This window comes from Anabrus simplex, chromosome 8 (genome assembly GCF_040414725.1).
Source record: "Anabrus simplex isolate iqAnaSimp1 chromosome 8, ASM4041472v1, whole genome shotgun sequence".
Taxonomy (NCBI): domain Eukaryota; kingdom Metazoa; phylum Arthropoda; class Insecta; order Orthoptera; family Tettigoniidae; genus Anabrus; species Anabrus simplex.
The window spans coordinates 133,785,712-133,805,497 of NC_090272.1; the positions used below are offsets into that span (position 1 = coordinate 133,785,712).

The window sequence follows — 19,786 nt, forward strand, 5'->3', positions numbered from 1 at the left end:
GTATGATCCTATTGTCACAGTTGGGGCAGAAAGGACATTTTCTATTGTATTATGCTCCACTAGCAAATCATCAGAGTTTCTGTTTTGAAAACATACAATAAAGTGTTTGCTGTACACTGCAACTCAGCAAGTAAAAATTAACAGCTAAATAGGACTAATTGCTGGAAGCTAATGTAAATCAGTTAAAATATATTCTTTGTATTAATTTTAGTTTTAAAATGTTAAATAATGAAGCTATACAGTTCTAAGTTGTTACTTAAATTCAGTTGTGGGTATGATAGTTATTAATTATAGTCTAGATAATAAAAAGTTCAAAGACTCTGTTCCTCTTAAGTAAAGGTAGAATATTAATTTTGTTTAGTTTTTTTTGTAATTTTAGGGCATTTCTGAAGTATTTTTAGGTAATGAATGCCTTTGTTATTAGTCAGTTTTTGATCATTTATATTAGTGTTACGCAAAACACGTTCTATGCTCGGTTCATATTTGTTGAGTATGGCCATGACCGAAATTTGCTTCTCAGAGTCCAGGCAAACTATGTTCATTTGACCTTGCCCCTTGATACTCACTCCTTCACTCACTATCTCAATCACATGTAGAAGTGCTCGCCTCCCTCTGTCCTTGTTTAGCCATACTCTGCTAAGTTTTTCTTGCGTACCTTTATCTCTGGAAACAATACGCTTTTACTTCACGACTGTGCATGAAACTGTCAGTAGTTAAACTCATAATTTTAGATTGTGTTTCTGTTCTATACTAGGCTGCCTCGTATGTATAAAAACTGGAAATAATGTAGTAAATATCACCTGTCGGAGAAATGATTAATGCTGCCACGTGTATTGCTCCTGGCTAACGTACTTAACTGCTCTATATACGGAAACTAAATACACATTATTAATGCATAAGCCATATATTTCACTACTAGCCATACCAAAAACATTTTATAAAAACTGTGCAAATTAATAAGTCATTAAACACATAATGATATGTATAAACCTCAAAATTAATGAAAAAGTCCTTTTTGTTCAAGGTTTTTTATCCAAGGAGATATGGCTAGTGCACAAACTCTAACACCAAATTGGAAATGAATTGCAGACTAATTATTTATTAAAAACATTTAAGCTCTTTGGGCTTTTTCAATCATGAAATTACCAGCATTTCACCCCAGTGTAGCAGTGGGCTCATCAGATGGATTGCTACACCTTCTCAAGATGCTGGCAGCTAGTGCACCGTTGAGACACCACTGCAAGCCTCTTATGTAGGACAATGCAGTGACGGTGCGCTAAGGGAAGCATGTGCTTCTACTTGTAACATTTAAGCTCCTTAGGCTTTTTCAGTCATGAAATTACCAGCGTTTCATTCCAGTGTAGCAGGTATTAAGTGAATTGTTGGTGCTATTTCATGTTCCAGGTCATCTGTTGCTTCTTTGAATAGTCTAAGGTTCTGCAACCTCATAACTGAAGCCGTATAACTTTTGCGTGGCATTATGATTTCTCAGCAATACAACAATTTGATCACACTTATTAAAAACTGACTCTAACATCGTATAGAGACTATTCCACTTTGTAATTACTCCTTGCTGTACCATTGTCTAAAGCTGAGTGGCAAGACCATTTTTGTCTTTTTGGTTATGATGTTTATCAAGTAAAGTTTCTTTCGCTGCTTGCACTGGTTACTGGAATGCATAACGTAAATCTGACAATTAACTAACAGAGTAGGCAGACTGATTTCATGCTCCTCCCACCAGGGCAGTAGGTCGTCATCATTTTCTCCAGCATTCATATCGCAATACATCCCTACTTCGTCACCAGCAGCTAAGCTGCTGCTTATTCACTCACTGAATTTGTTCTTTGTTTCGGAGGCTCTTGTAGGCTGATCGATGCATGCACAGTCAACATGAAGAATCTACAGAGGGAAAAGGATAAATTAGAAATAAAGTAACTAAAAAATATGTTTGGTGGATGTTGGAATAGATTCACTTAAGTAACTACACACAGCATATTATATTATGAACCTGATATATCAGATGTTATACGGATACATCCGACTTCATCCATTATGGCCTTCCTTTCATCATCTACTAACATTTTCAAGTGGTGAAACAGAAGCCATGGACATGTGGCTATTTTGTGTACAATTGAGACCTGTACCTTTTCACTTAAGAACTTGTGAGCTCTGATCTTTATTTTACAAATTTCCTGAAAGTAAAAAAGTTTAACATAATATTAATATAATGACTATATGAATATTACACAAGTGACAGAAACTGTAGAAGTCAATCGTTAACAAATACCTCACAATCTGATCTGAGCAGTGCTGCTGCAGCTGAAGTTTATGGAGCTACAAGAGTATTTAGTAAATTGTTGGTGCTATTTCATGTTCCAGGTCATCTGTTGCTTCTTTGAATAGTCTAAGGAAAGCTACCATCGGTTCTGCAACCTCATAACTGAAGCCATCTAACTTTTGCGTGGCATTATGATTTCTCATCATTGCAACAATTTGATAACAGTGATTAAAAACAGACTGTAACATTGTATAGAGACTATTCCACCTCGTAATTACTCCTTGCTGTACAACTGTTTAAAGCTGGGTGGCAAGACCATTTTTTTCTTTTTTTTTTTCAGATACCTCACCATAGCCTTTGCAGTGTTTATTGTGTTTGAAGATACTGAGCATCTTCCACAAGAAATCAGGTCTCATAGAATATGTGTGCAAGTGCTGTATTTTGTGCAGTGATCAGCACAATACAAAAAGACAAAAAGTTGCTCGACTAAGTGGTATGTAATGGAATAATATCAATAAGTTAATTTATTGAATTTATCACCTAATCAATAGTATTTTGTATTGATAGTATTTTATATTGCTTAGGTGGTAAATTCAATAAATTATTGATATTATTCCATTCAAGTATCATCAATACGGATCAAGAATTATATTTATCACATGTAATAAGTGGTATGTTCCGAGCTGTCAGAGGAGAGATGGCGTGGAATGACATTAGTAGACAAATAAGTTTGAGTGGCATTTATAAAAGTAGGAAAGATTACAATATGAAGATAAAGTTAGAATTCAAGAGGACAAACTGGGGCAAATATTCATTTATAGGAAGGGGAGTTAGGGATTGGAAATTTCCAATTTCTTTGAAATAATTTAGGAAAAGGCTAGGAAAACAACAGATAGGGAATCTGCCACCTGGGCAACTGCCCTAAATGCAGATCAGTATTGATTGATCTATGATCTTCAAAAGCTTCCTTTATGTTTGAACCCAGATCTGTTACAGAAAACATGCCTTGATAATCACACTGAGGAATGTTTAACTTGGACATTCTTTTGTAAACTTCCTCAATTATACTTTCACTTCTTTTCTTTATATTTGGAAATTTTGTAATAAAAATCACATTACTGAACAGCTTCCATTCTCTGTCTATATGCTACGTAGTCAGCATCAGATAATGAGTCTAGTTGTACTGGTCACTCCACATATCAACAGTATCCGAGCAAGATTTTTTGTGTATGGCAGAAATAATCAGGGGCATTACTTCACTTCATATTTTTCATCTGCCTTTGCTTGTACATTTGTACTGCCCCATTATTACTAGTCAGCAGCCGGAGAACACTGAGACACCTCAGGGGTGCTCAGTTCGTCAAATAGGACGCACAATAAAATATCCAAGGATGTGGCATGCATAGCAAATATGAGCTTAAATTGTGGCATATAATAAAGAAAATACGGAATAAAATTTATTAACAAAAATATTCTCAACTTGTCATCCTTCAGAACTGTGATAGTGAAAATGATCGCAAATAAATTTAAAAAATGTATCTCTTGATGTACAAACGAAATAATCAAATGGAGTAGTACGTAATTTCTCGCCTTGTCTTGCCCTAACAAATCACAATTACATATTAATTTCAATAATTTTGTTCATGTTAACAGATTTCATTTGATTTACTGAAAGCTCTGGATTCAGACGATCCGCACTGAAATATTAGAAAGAGAAAAAAATTAAATTTTGTACTACAATCACATTAAGTTTACAATTATCTACCCAAAATTGTGCGTTTCTTTTTACCATTACATAATTTGATGCTATAATTTCTCTTTAAAACTGAGTTGGCCCAATGAAATAATAATCTGTTCAATTACCAGTCACTTACTGGGTTAGCAAAATTAAATAAATAACTAAAGCCTGGAAATGTCGTAATATACATTTGAAATGAGCTGCCTAACTCAAAATTTAACTTCTGAAATGCCATATCACAAATCCTGGATGTGAATATCGAAGAAATTAACACTGTCCACATCGTATAACACATCTGAGACAAAAGAAAAAAATGAACCCAAAAATACCATAACCATTATTGTAATACTAAGTTACACTATTATTTACACAATATTTTACACTATCTACACATTTGGCTACACAAAAGATGATCATATTGTCAGAATATCATTGAATAATTCTAGGATAGCTGAATGTACCGTAAAGTTTCTAGTGTTCAATCAGATGACCTGGATGAAAGTCCTCGAACATTTGGGAAAATCTCGAATTCGGGCAAAGTTTCGAATAGTGTTCCAGAACCATTGTGAGTTATCGTGAACATTACAGTTATGAATTACAGAGAACTCGGGATAGAACTAATTAAGCGTAACTCCTCGAAGATGTAGTCAAATTCAAACAGACGTAGGTTCATCGTACTAGATCATGTAAATATTCACCATATTACACTACCAAATTATCACTTGCCTCCATAACCATCTTCTGTCATCATGGCATGACTCTATTCTTGAAGAACTACATCAATTATTCACTATAATATAATTTCTCTCGAAGACAAATTTTATTACATTAATAATAGTGAAACCTCGAATAATGACCCATATTATACGACGATATATTTGTGATCCACCCCGGGATCTCACAAATCATTCTAATATCATCATGCAACAAGTCCTACGCGTATATAATTCTCAAAGATTCAATCCACCTACCGGTTCTCAAGTCTCAATTCAACTACGGTATCTCTGTTCCGCACTTACATACACAGGTTCTGATTCAAAATGACGGAATCATTTTTTAAGACTTAATTTCAAATATCACACAATTATATTCCAACGGATACCATATACGAGTATATCTCGCTTCTGTGCGACGACTACATCCAGTAAAATCTAATCTACGTGCACGAATGTCCTAATAACATCATTCTCCACCAATCATAACTATAATAAATTTATAAGATGAAACCATGAGAATTATTACTGCCTGATACATCTGGCATAATTCATAAATCATGTACACCAATCCAATATCACATTACGCCAATCTAACAGAGATAAATATGTGAGGATCATCTATTGTCATTAAAATATGGCAAAGTACTACAACTACACATCTGAAACAGACTGCAAGACCATTTACCAACTACAACTACATAACTATCTTACTACGGAACAGATTATATTATACAATTGCATCGACTTAGCTTTACGATCTCTTCATGATGCTGAACGGCTGGTCGTTCTCAATAATACAATCATAGGTGCCTTTCTCTCAACCCATCGCTGTCAGCTATGGTCACATGGTTTTAGGCCTCCATTTCAGCACCCACACACATAGCGGTATGTGACATCACCATGATGATATTCATAACTATCCTTTTCTTGAATTTCAGGCTGAAACTGGTACAATAAAGATTAATAAAATTTGTTACACAACACTTCCTGGAAATATTGTTCAAATACTAAACAATGTAGGCAGCTCAACTTGACATCTGCTGTGTTACGTGTGTTGACAAGCATAATATTCCAAATGATATATTTGTGGGATATCCGATTATGTTAACACAGTTCAACTTCCTCAAATCAATCCTCGAGTATAGCCGTCCGCTATCGAACCAAGTACTTGTTTTAACGGCGTGTCGAACACGACTCATGTATGGCGATTCACACACTGACACAGTAACCTACTTTTCCCTTCTCAGCTGGCAAGCTGGAGTCCTTGATGCTCTGCGCATGCATGCTCGGACCGGAAATCTCATCAAATTAACAACTGTAATAATTTCCCCCACTGGTTTTACTTGTAAGATAATGTTCAGAAATGTTATTATTATCATTATTATAATCATTATTTTTGGAATACACATTGCCTTTCTAGCACGCTATTTGATAGTATCACAAGTTGTTCACATGGTTGGTTACAACCGGTGTTGGTCTACAAGCTTATCGTACGCCGACACCAGGATAAAGTCTTATGGCTTAAACCATTAATTCGAAGAGTAATACGCCCACAGGTGAAGTCAATGTGAATCCAAAGAGTACTAACTCCAAGATATGCCACTCAGTTCATATATTCGAGCCATCCGGCCTATCGAAACTGTCACAGTACTAATGTTGGAAGAATGTTGTAACGCATCAACAGTATCTACTTTGCCAAAATTAGCACTGATATTAATGAGTTCTTTCCCCAATTCATTAAAGTCTTCTCCAGCAACAGTGTTAAATGGTCAGAAATCTTTGGCATGCATAAAAACACACGCGCTAGTTGTGGTTTGCTTTGTATAGCTAGGCAGTGCTTGGTGAGAAGAGCTAGTATTAAATTTGCAACTGTGTTTTTTTACATTTTTTTAATGACTTGTACTGGATTTATGTGTTAACAGTGCATTGCACATTTCACAGGAATCATACCCTGTCTGCTGAATGTCTGCAATGACCACAAGCAGGAACTTCTTCCAGACATCAGAACTGAACCTAACTCTCTTGATTAGTTTATATTCACTGTTTTGAATTTCAGCCATAACGCTGTCTGTCGATTCATGTGGCATGGTGAACTTTAGCTCAAAACTAATGGTTAACTCAACCATTCCATCTGCCTTTTATACCCCTGAATTCCCAGCCTCTGCTCTTTGTAAAGAAGGGTTTACTCATATCTGGATGAACCACATTGCTTACAATGTCATGCTCCCTAGTCAGCAAACTTTGCTTCAAACATGCCCCGTCGAAGAATTAGAGGTTTTAGCTTACACGCTCCACTCGTGCAAGATAGTGGTTGTATATGCAGCATGGAACATGTTGCTTCATCTAGGTTACTGGTCTCAAGTTTGAACAATGCATGCCAATAATTTATATATAATCAAAATCCCAACCCTAGTTATTACAGGTAATCAAAGCCATTTATGTTGACAATTGAGCCACAGTGAGAACTGATGGTAGAATGAGCTTGTTCAAAGTAGTTAGAGGAGCTAGAAAATGCTGTAATCTTTCACCTTTATATTTCATAATGTATGTAAATCATTTGGCATAAAATGGCAGAGAGGGATTCAGTTAGGTGGAAATCTAATAAGTAGTTGGGCCTACTGTCGGATTTTTTATTATGGACACTCGAGTTTAGCCTTTAATTACAAACGAACCAATAGGCCTATTGCGATGCGAGTTATACCAATATTTTCCTTGTTTAATTCTACACTAGCGTATATAAGACACATTGTTTTTGACGTTCATTAAATATTTTTTATTTGTGGTTATAATAAATATTGCCCGGGTTTTTGGCCTCTTCTCTAGGAAGCGCTCACTTAGGAATATATACAAGGAAAACTACTTGTCTGGTGGTAATGAAATTTTTATATGTTATAACCACATGTATTTGTAGTGTAATACTCAAGTTTTAATTTTTTCAACCACACCGAAAAAATTTATCATTTTTCTAAAGCAACTCTTTCTCAGCTCAGGATAAACGTACAACAGCAAACTTGGGCTTGTTTTGAAGCACACAGTCATGGTTATCAGAAACTACAAAAACTGTAACCGTACAGTTTGGTACCGAATTTATGAAGAGTAATATTGAAAGGAGGTTTTGTGTATGCCGGACTATGCAATTAACAGCAGGCCGGATGGTGAAATCGGGCACAGTGTTGCCGCGTTCAGTAGTAATCACGCGCGCAACGAACACAGCTTTTCGTTTACTTTCAACCTTTAATTATTTTATTTCCTCTTATAAATTCCACTTCCCATCACCTTTTCTCATAAGGGCTTTGGACCTTCTAAGGCAGGTTTAAAAGTGCTTGACTTCCTAATTTAGAAATATCACACTGTACAGTTTTTACAAGAGTTATTTGCATTATTATTTACATATATTTACAATATTTAATTCTATCAATTTTCTTCGTCTGAAAAATCACTGTGTTCCGATGAATCGTTGCTGCTGTCATTCATGTTGATTATGACTGGCTCGAAATAAGGGACATTTTCAGACAGTCCATCTTTTTCCCAGTAGTGGTCTTCAATTTTCTTAGCGTGTTTAATGCTTTGTTTCCAGAGTTAAGGGGTGACGGTACGTAAGGCTTCTCGGCATAAAGAGTTAATTGCTTCCATACCTGAACCATTTTCTAATGTGTTAGCCATATTTGTTTTTTGCTATTTTCCCTTTTACGTAAGCTCAAATGAGCTCGATTGGATTAAGTTCGCAATGGGCCACTGGTAACCAAATAAGCTGTACATCTGGTCGAAGTCGTTTAGTCAGTTATTCCAGCTTCTTTACCGGTGTTTGAAAATAAGGCCTGGCAAGGACAATCAGCTCTGATTTTGTTAAGTTGTTATAATCGTCAACTCCAGGTGGTAGTGAAATATTCTTTGATGTTATCCAGGATATAATTTCAGGTTTCAGCCATGACATGTTCGGGTTTTTAGATGAAGGATCGACTATCGTATGATATGGAGCTTGATCTATAACGACAGCCGACCTTTGAGGCAATAAACTCAGGACTTTTGTGAACCATTCTTCATAATGAGTCAAGTTCATCTCATTGTGGTAATCACCACTGCCTTTCTTGCCAATAAAACAAAGTTCTGCACCATCAAGATATCCTTCTTCACTTCCGATGTGTAAAATTATGATGCGTTTCCCAGCTCCAGACGGTGTTTTGAACCCTCCACGCCATCCATAAATTTGCTGAATGTACCCTCTGTACAGATTACAGTTGTCAAAGTTGTTTTCTAGAGCTCCAACCACGTTTTCTTGCCACCCATATTTCATAGTATGGTTCTGTCCGCACCACGTCTCGTCTGTAAAGAAGATCTTGTAGCCCTGTGCTCTTTAGTCTCTAATTCGTCTAAGGTAGGTATGTCAGGACGCAGCAACTGTCACAGATTCCATTAGCACTGGTTTCCTGTTTAGTTTTTTGAATCGGAATCCCAAGCTTCGAACTACTTTCAAAAGCGTAGAAATTGACATATCAGGAAAATCCGGCATATTTTCTAACAGTTTCATATGGAGGCTTTTAATTGTGGGAAATATCTTATTCATATAAAAATCGTGCATATTTCTTCGTATTGTGCCCAAAGTAAAATCATCGAGATGGATTTTCGGACGCCCCGGTCTCACACACTGCTTCTTTCTTGACCTGGATGACGTATTTCCATCATTCTCCTTTGAAGCGGCTCCTACTCTCTTTACTGATGACAGCGATAATCCAAGACACTCTGCCACCTTCTTGTACACAGGGAACCTCTTGTCCCCTACTTTTTCCCCCTCACATTGAAAGAAACAAATAGCACTCAAAATCATTGCTAGTTCACCCTCTGATAACGGCGGTCTTGGAGGCATCTTGAAGTGACATGGCCAACATGCAGAACATAGGACAACTGAAAGTAGCTTGCAGATAAACCAAGGTCATGGGCATTCCATTGCACAACTGCCCGGGGCGAGTGTACTGTGTTCGTTGCGCACATGATTACTACTGAACGCGGCAACACTGCGCTCGTTTTCACCATCCGGCCTGCTGTTAATCGCACGGTTTGGCATACACAAAACCTCCTTTCAATATTACTCTTCATAAATTCGGTACCGAACTGTATGGTTACAGTTTTTGTAGTTTCTGATAACCATGACTGAGTGCTTCAAAACAAGCCCAAGATTGCTGTTGTACATTTATCCTGAGCTGAGAAAGAGTTGCTTTAGAAAAATGATAAGAACTTTTTTCAGGATTGCTGAAAAAAATTTAACTTGAGTATTACACTACAAATACATGTGGTTATAACATATAAAAATTTCATTACCACCAGACAAGTAGTTTTCCTTGTATATATTCCTAAGTGAACGCTTCCTAGAGAAGAAGCCAAAAACCCGGGCAATATTTATTACAACGACAAATAAAAAATACTTCATGAACGTCAAAAACAATGTGTCTTATATACGCTAATGTAGGATTAAAGAAGGAATATATTGGTATAACTCGCATTGCAATAGGCCTATTGGTTCATTTGTAATTAAAGCAGAAACTCGAGTGTCCATAATAAAAAATCCGACAGTATGTCAGTGACTTGGTCTTAATGGCAGACAATGCAGAAAGCCAGCATAATAATACCTCATCTTGGAGATCTTGAAGAGGTTCAGTAAGCATGTTATATGATTTTCAAAACTAAAATGATGTTAGGGAAGATTGAATGTCAGTTTGAGAATAGAAAACTGGAACAAATGATCATTTCAAGTAATTATGATGTGTATTACCCAAGCATGGTGGTATAGTAAGTGAAATTCAGTCTAGATGCAGCAAAGCTAATGCAGTGTATTCTGTAAGAAAGATGTCAGCTCCTGGACGAAACTATGGTTTGTCAGTCAGGAAATATTAAATTGTTTATATATTGATAAATATAGATTCAACAATTTCAAATTTGTTTTTCTCCTATTATAGTGCTCAAGTATTTGAAAATGACATGACTATAACTTTTTACTGTTAATAATCCTAGAAGAAAATAAGTCAAACCTTTCCAGATTTCTACTTGTAGCATATAGTATTTAACTTTTGCTCATTTTCTTTGGTGTTAAAAAAGAAAACTGTCTGTGTATGAAGTACAGTAATTTTGTCCTAAATAGTAATTTTCTAAGAAATATGTTGCTCTCTTCTGGGGATGTTAAGCTAAATACAAACCAGTAATCTTCCCTGTATGTTTTCATGAACACTGTAAGTCATATAGTGTATCCTTACCTTATTATATCCAATTTTAATTTTGTTATGTAGCATGTAGGTTTCTCATAAGGTCCTGGAATTATAGCAGAAAATTTAACCTTTCCAGTACCAAGTTTTATTCACCCTCATCGATGTCCATCCTGGGTTCTTCTGGATGTTTTAACAATGGCTGAAATGGGCTAAGTAGTTGAAAAATTATTTACAAAGTTACTGAACAATCATAGAAGGGAAACATCAACAATTGTTATCTGTTGCCTCTTTCACCAGAACTGAACAACTGTGCATTCAGTTCTCACTGATTTATTCACTGCAAACTCATTTTTACTATCATTATAAAAGCCACACTTATTACCATTCTCAACAATATCTGACCTCCATCATGCTTTCATTATGCCTGGATAGAGAGATGTAAGAAGACAGAAGACAGCACTCAACACTGAACACATGGAATAGAATTATGGTCAGAATATTGCTAAGTGATGAATTGAATCAACTGTCGTTTTCACAGGGTATTGCCCAGCTCCTTGGCTTAAATGTTTAACAAGCTGGCCTTTGGACAAGGGGCCATGGGTTTGAATTCCAACTGGGTTGAGGATTTTAACCTTTATTAGTTAATTCCTCTGACTTGAGGTCTGGGTGTTTGTGCCATCTTCAATATTAGATTTCATCGTAGGTAGGGCTCCATCCTCACAGAAGTGCAGGTTGCCCACCATGGGCGTAAACTTGAAAAACCTACACCAGGCCTCTCTGGAGGCCATATGCAATTATAATTAGTATTTACAGAGCACTGTCAAAAGATACCACCTCATGGTGAACAATGAAACTACATCATCAGACGAAACTCGGGACTGGGAGAGAGTGTGACATTTGAAATCCCAGTTAACTTATGGTCGGGATGGTGGAAAATAAGTTGATTTCAGAGTTAATTCGGAAAAGGTTAAGCACAATTAGCAAATCTATTTTACAGGGCAATTCTATTGAAACTGAATGTTACTTCTTGTATTAACTCGTAATTGGAAATTCACATTCGAATAACACTAATGTATGACATGTATGACATACGAGGGTCATTTCATAACTTATAACTGTGTTACCTTTCATTAGACAGCAGCAACGTAAATCCTCTGCATGCATTTGAAGGCCTGTGGAGTTGTGCTTCTTTATGCTAGCACCAAATTGGGTCTGGGTGCTGGAGCTAATGGCAAGAGGCAATTGAAAGACAAATCGTTGCTATGTTATGAATAAAATGAGCACAAACCTTGCACATCTGCAAGCGCTGTTATAAAATTCTGAACACTGTTAACACAGAAATATCCAGATGTTTGAATAATCCCCTTCCATTGGCTGTCTACTGTTAACTCATTGGCATGTACTCAAAAGCTTGATTATGTTAGAGCATGTATTGCAAGTGTTCTGCATGATGTGTTATGTACCGTCCGAAAGAGGGAGAATTGCTCTTTCTCATAAAAGGCTGTGTTCAGTTATCTCCGCTAGTTCACCTTCTATTTGACATTTATTGCGAATCCCTGTCACACGCCTGTCCCCATCGAACGTTAGTAGTAGTAATCATGTTGTGTAGAAGGCTGTTATAAGCAAGTGGTGATATTTTTGAAATTATGAACAGAAGTGTGAGTAGAAGTAAGTCAGAAATGTCAGATTGCAAAGAATTGTTTCACTAAAGTGGTGACAGCGACAGTGATGGATGCAAGAAAAACAACAGTGAGTCAGAAAATCTGAAAGCAATGAATGTGACGTTGCATGGCTGGGTTTGAAAATAACCAGAAAATGAACTGTGTAAATGAAGATAAAAGAAAAAAAAAATCCCTAAAAAGTTTCATTTTCTGGATTTCTTGAGCAACTGTGTGGTCCATAGAATCCCCGTATTTAGGCAATACGAATGTTAATGTCTCATGGTTTAGATCATCCTCGACTGTTTTAGAATTTTCCTCACAATGGAAACCTATGATGAATGAACGAATGAGTGAATGAATGAATTAATGAATTAATTAATTAAATTAATAAATTAATTAAAGATATGATTAATGATTCTTTCATTTTATAAATTGAAGTACTAGTTATGGGCATGTAAAGGGCTAGTAATTGGTATACCACACTTTTAGCTAATGGTTACTGTCACCTCTGTATAGCAAACATGTGATGTCCACTCTGCAACAGTTCAACAGTTGTTATGTGTCTACATATCAAGGTGTCAGTAGTTTGTTATGGCAAAGGTCTGTCACCTAGTGCTTCTCTTAGCTCCACATGACACTGGTATAAATTTCTGCCGTGGAGAACTGCATTTTTGTGAATGATCATTGCTCAACTTACATCTATTCACAGCCAGTAACATACTGACAATTTTGTGTCTTGTTAAACAGCACACAGACACTATCTGTAAGTAGCATTCAGTAGATGGCAACACAGGTTTTTACTAATATATATTAGTTTAACTGTGCTCTAACATGCTAGAAGGATATAACACACTTGCCATGACTTACAAAATGATCTCTGTAACTAGGCTAGTGGCAAACTGAAATACCTCAAAGAAGGTGGTGGAAGCGCTCACTACAATTGCTAAGAAATATGTTCACATAAAGTTCCATGTTATTGAATGTATAATATAATGTAGTAGTATCATGTCTGATGTTTTCATTTCCTCAGTTGTTCTTGGTTTGTTGGCATAAACCTTGCCTTTCCAAAGGCCTCCAAGAAAGAAGCCTACAACTGGTGTTAAAACTGTTAGCAGTGAGAATGGATGTTAAATAGATAACAACAGTATCATTTTTAAAAAAATCACCAGATTTCACCAAAGTTCCTCATAAACAACTGCAAGCATTGTTTGAAGGAATAGAATCATTAACACACTAAAAATACACAATCTTGATTGAGTACACCATCTTTCTTCCATGTAATCACTTCCACTGGTGATACACACTATTCCTCCATGAATGTTTAGACTGAATAGCACTGCAATATGTCTCCATTCACCTGACAACTAGATGTACTTTTGTGAGTAAAACATATTAATTATTATGTCCTTAAACAAAGAACCATTGTGTTTGTTGTGTTTCACACTCATCTTATTTCCATATATTTAGTATTTCATGTAGTGAGTGTTTTATCCATACTGATTCATCCTATATATAAGTTTTCCAAATCTTATGTGTCATTAAGTTAAATGAATTATTATTGGCTTTTCAGTGATGCTTTGTTAATGGCCTCCACAAATTTGCTGACATCGCTGTATGCCGGCTTTGCAGTTTTTAGCATTATTGGCTTCATGGCCTATACGATGCATATGGAAGTGGACGATGTTGTTGATTCCGGTCCTGGTCTCGCCTTCATAGCCTATCCAGAAGCTGTACTACGCATGCCCTTGCCACAACTATGGTCTGTCCTGTTTTTCTTGATGCTCTACATCCTGGGTCTTGGAAGTCAGGTAAGTTCTAACCTTCCTACAATGTATTATGTTTGACAACACATTAAGAGTCATGGCCTTGCAGTTTTGAAAGTGAGATGTGCAATGTCACAACCCATTCTGAGAGCATCCATTTCTAACTAGAAGGATGAGTACACTTTAATTGTCTCCCACTTCCATTTATAAAATACTTTTTTCTTTACTGCTTTTGACACTGCAAGCACACATTTTGCATGTATTAAGCAGACTACTCCTCACAAATGGCTCTATTATAATATTTCACTTTTTATTTAAACAGAAATATTTGTGTGATGCATAGGCTCTTACCAGTGTAGCTCCTTGGCTGAAGGAAACTTACTACTCAAATGAATGGTTTACCGATGAAAGCGATGAAATATTAGAGAATAAATTAGTTTTTGATAATATGAAGGAGATGGGAATTATAGGAACATATAGGCCTGGAAAGAGACGTGAAAATATTTGAGAAAATACTAGATTCTACTCATAAAGACAATAATAGTGATATGGTAATAATTGGGGGAGATCTAAACTTGCCTGAAGTTGAATGGAATGGAGCGGGAAGTGAAGCCCATGAATAGAAACTGGCAAATAAGTTAATTTGGGAGGGAGGATTTACACAGGTATTACAAGCACCAACTCGTCTCAATAACTTACTAGATGTATTCTTGGTTAAACCATGAGAAATTGTTGATGAAACTGAGGTAATTGAAGGAATAGGTGACCATAAGGTTGTAATAATGGATGTAGGACTGGTATCAAAAAGGCTTAATAAGAGGGTCACACAAGACAACTTGTACAGTTGATGAGCTTGGGACTTACCTTAAATCACAATTCAGTTGTTGGATAAGTGAAGGGAGTAATGTGGGTACACTTTGGGAAAAATTTAAAGGAATCATTTGGAAGGAGAGAAGACATTTGTACCTGTTCAGAAGGGTAAAATGATTGCAGACCCTGTTTATTATAGAGGGGAAATAGAAAATTAAATGGAAAATGTAGAATAGTAAACAGGAAAAATCAAAGAGGGTAGGGAGAATAGAGAAACTAGAAAACAGCTAATGAGGGAAATTAATAGAGTGAAAAAGGAAGCAAAAGAGAATTACATAAATGGCATACTTCATGAGAGTAATGACCACAAAGGGAAAGGGAAAAGGAATCCAAATTCCCACAATGGTGGGAGAAGGGGGTGTACACTTTTTAACAGATACTGAGAAAGCAAATCTATTTAGTAAGGAATTAATTGATTCAGTAGAAGATCGTCAGGAGTTGGAAACCAAAACAGAAGATAGACAGGGAGAGACACATAAGGAAACAAGAAGTTTCTCATTCACAAATGAGGATATTTTCAAAGAAATCCAACTGCTTCAGCAAGGAAAAGCAGCAGGGAGTGATCAAATTACTGGGGAGGTATTGAAGAAAATGGGGTGGTACATAGTGCCTTATTTAAAATTTCTCTTTAACTGTGAGAAAAGCTGAAGAACCTTCTTTCATCATCATCATCATCATCATCATTTCCCATAATTGAGCTGTAGCTGGGTAGGGGAAAATATGGTTCCTCTCCACTTTCTTCGGTCTTTCCACCACTCCTCTTCCAACACTGTGTCCCAGTCCAGGTTTCTTTCTCTAATACTGCATTGGATTGTGTCCTTCCATCTTAATCGTGGTTGTCCATGGCCTCTTCTTCCTTCCATTTGCATTTCCATCCTTTTTTTTTTTTTTTTTTTTGGGCATTCTTTCATGACTCATTCGCTTTATGTGCCCAAACCATCTTAATCAGCTCTTCTCTATTCTATCATTCATTTCTTCCACTCCAATTTCTTCCTGGATTTTCTCATTCCTTATTGTGTCTCTGTTACTCTTCTGTATCACACTCCTCAAGAACTTTATTTCGGCTACCTGTATTCGACTCTCACCCTTCTTTGTCATTGTCCAAGTTTCTGCTCCATAAGTTGTTATGGGTACGTAATACACCTTGTACATAGTTTCCTTTGCTTCCATTGGCACATCTTTGTCCCATAACATGTTTCTTACACTATGATAGAGACAGCTTCCAGCTTGAATCCTCTTACTAATTTCTCATTTTCAATTTAATCCGCTTAACCTCTTCAGGCCCAGTTGATTGGTCTTTTTTTCTCATGACATCCTTTTGGGACTGATTTAGGTAAGTGTGCTTTATTCTCTTATTCAACTGTGAATTTGGTTTTGGTGTATGTCCCATCCCATGCAACGCCTATCATTTGTGAATATCCTGAAGATACGCAATAACGGTACAGTGTGAAGGGTGGGTCAATGACATGTTGCTGCTATTACGGAGAAAGACACAAAGTGAAGGTTACCCTGCGGATGGGATGACCGCTTGGCAAAAACAACCCGTGAAAGAAAACACTTACTCAAACCATATTCTGAGTCACTGTTAGTGAATCGTTATGGTACCAGTCGCATCCGAACTAGCGTCAAAGTTAAAATATTTTATTTAGATTGATGAAGCCTTTGCAAGTGACGGTAAAATCGTGTAATGCAGAGTGTGTGACAAATGTATTGGGTGCTCCATGAAGTCACAATTAGAACAGAATTTAAAAACTGATCTTGATGTGAGAAATAAAAAACATGCTCCATTGAAGAAACAAGTTGTTCTTACATAAGAAGCACTGGCACCTTCTTTGTCTTATGCCAGTGAATTTAATAAAGATTTGTGCGTGACAATGGTCACTGGAAACATAGCATGATATAAACTTTGAGTGCCAAAGTTTGAAGGATTCCTATGCAAATATTGCAACTTCAGTATTCTGGATAAATCAGCACTTGGAAAAACTATTTCAACTCCTGCTACATTGACACGATGGGAACGATTAGAGCTGAACTTGGCGATTCATACATATGGATTGCCGTTGACGAGTCGACCGATGGCTTGGGTCGTTTATTTGCAAATCTCCTAGGAAGTAAATTGGATCCAGAGGCTCTGTGTAAGTCTTATTTAATTTACTGCAAACCACTGGAACAGACAAATCCTACTACAGTTTTGCGATTCATCAACAACGAACTTAAAGAGTTAGGGATTAACGAAGAAAACATGTTGGTACTCTCCTCAGATGCCGGATCCTATACGCTAAAAGTTGTGGTTGCTTTGTCTGTGTTTTACCCCAATATGGTCCACTTCAGATGTTTGGCACATGGATTACATCGAGTAGCTGAGACCATAAATTTATTTTTACCTGAAGTTATGGTTTAGTATCAGCAACAAGAAACATTTTCCACAAATCTCTCTACAGCGTACAGTGCTACAAGAAATTGTTACCATATATGCCTTTACCTCCACAGCCTGTGATCACCTGATGGAGAACATGGATAGAAGCTGTGAACTTCTTTAATGATAACTTTGAGGCAGTGAAGTCAGTGGTGGAAACATTTCTTCCTGAAAATACAGCATCCGTGCATGAGTGTATGAGTGCCTTTCAAGATTCGAAGGTGGCTTTATCAACTGCATACATTACAAGCCATTCTAGTTGGATTCCAAACAGTATTACAAAGCTGGAAACTTCTAGACTGTCCCTCCATGAATCTGTGCCTATAGTGGAAGATGCAATCAGTAAATTGAGTGTTGTGCCGGGAGTAATCGGTGAGTGTGTTTCTGTAAAATTCAATGATGTATTAAAAACAAACCCAGAATACAAAATGTTTTCGTATGTATGCCTAGTACTTAATGTTGAGTCTGAACAGCTTCCAGAGAATGAGAACGTATCTTCCAGTAACAGTCCTCATTTGAAATATGCGCCAGTGACTTCATGTGAAGTTGAAAGGTATTTTTCTGTAAATAAGAACATCCTAACAGACAGAAGACATTTGATGACCATAGAAAATTTGGAAAAATATTTATATTAATAGCACCTCCAAAGGAAAATTAGAGGTTGAATAATATCTGCACTTTAAACTTTTTTCAGTTTTGTTTCTTTTTTGTGTGTACAAGAATACATCAATAAAAGCTTAGATCATAAGTTAAATACTTTTTTTATTTATTGCATATTTAACTACATATTTTGTCAATTTTAGCTACATATTTATGTACATATTTCTCATATTTTATTACATATAATCCAGGTTCTAGTTGTGGCGTATTGTATGTGTTTAATTAACACTGGGTTTTCTGTAGCGATTAAAATGACTATTGTGAGTTTTATTGTCGCTATCACTCTTGTTATTGGGTTAGGACATACAAATCCTTTGGTGACTTTTAATGATTTTAAGTGTACTTTTTGGCATATAGCTTCAAATACCTGTTACTCATTTCAGATTGGTGTTATGGGGTCATATACCTACTTTTGTTGGACAGTCATTTCGACTGCTTCTGCTGTAGGTACATATCAAAATTTTGTAGCATTCTTTTAGAGCAGGAAATCATTTTAACAAGCTGTAACTATACACTTTATTACAGCAGTGTCTATAGAATGTATTGTTGTTACTATGATGCAGCTGTTGGTTCTTTGCAAACAGTGATGCTACTACACTGACAAGAAAATTTGTTCAGTAATCAAATGTACGTGTGACGTGTGCTGAGAGTGTATCTGTATTTGGCCTACTTCAAGTAAAGTCTGGAGAGTCTAAAATTGTATTAAATTTCATCGTTGGAATTTGTGTGACTCCCTGTACTGCACGTGTCGATTTTTCTGGGACTTGCATAAGACAAGCTTTGAGAAGTGTCCTGCAGTTATTGGTTATTAATTTTGCTGTGCTGTCTCCTGTTGCACCACCCAGTGCGGGCTACCTGTGGGAAGCATGTCGCAAGGGAGCTTCATTCTGTCTTCGGGATCATATAGAGCGGACGTTTTGTCTGGGAGCCCTGTGCTCGATGGGGAGCTTTGATTTCTCTCAGGGTAAGCAACTCTGCAGTTTCCTAATGTACTTAATTTAACTTCACTTAACTTAATTTGATATCTTAATTTGTCACAGGAGTTTACTTGTCGATTTTACCAATATGAATATAAACAAAATAATGGTGTAAATGTGCTTTATATCCATCTTAATGTTTGCGTGAGGCAAGCTTTTTCTAACACTTTTTATACCTTAAAATTAAATTGCTCACTTAGCTTGACCTCAGTATTTCTGCTTTATTTTAAACTGTGTTCTTGTGACCTGTATTTTTCTTCAGCAAAGGGGGTCGCTTCACATTTTCAACTTGTTTCTTTGAATATCAACCTACTCTACATAATGGTCCCATTCACTTTCACATCTAAACTTCAAAAGGTTTCTTGTAGACTAGTACCGGCAAGATCATTGTAAGACTGCAACTTAATTACACCGGGGCTTGTATTTGTATCTTTTGTTTACACTAGTGTTCTTTATATCCCTTTTTTGGTGTTTTTTATAATAAATAGGTATTAACTATATTATTCTTTG

General features: G+C 36.4%; 1 protein-coding gene across 1 annotated transcript in view; it reads left to right on the plus strand.

The window, feature by feature from the left end:
- The window catches only part of LOC136879338 (sodium- and chloride-dependent glycine transporter 2-like), a 220,077-nt gene that overhangs the window by 168,069 nt on the left and 32,222 nt on the right, over positions 1 to 19,786 (plus strand). Inside the window, exon 7 of the mRNA XM_068229075.1 lies at positions 14,161 to 14,398. Coding sequence (XP_068085176.1) covers positions 14,161 to 14,398 — 238 coding nt within the window. The remainder of the gene's footprint in view (positions 1 to 14,160; positions 14,399 to 19,786) is intronic.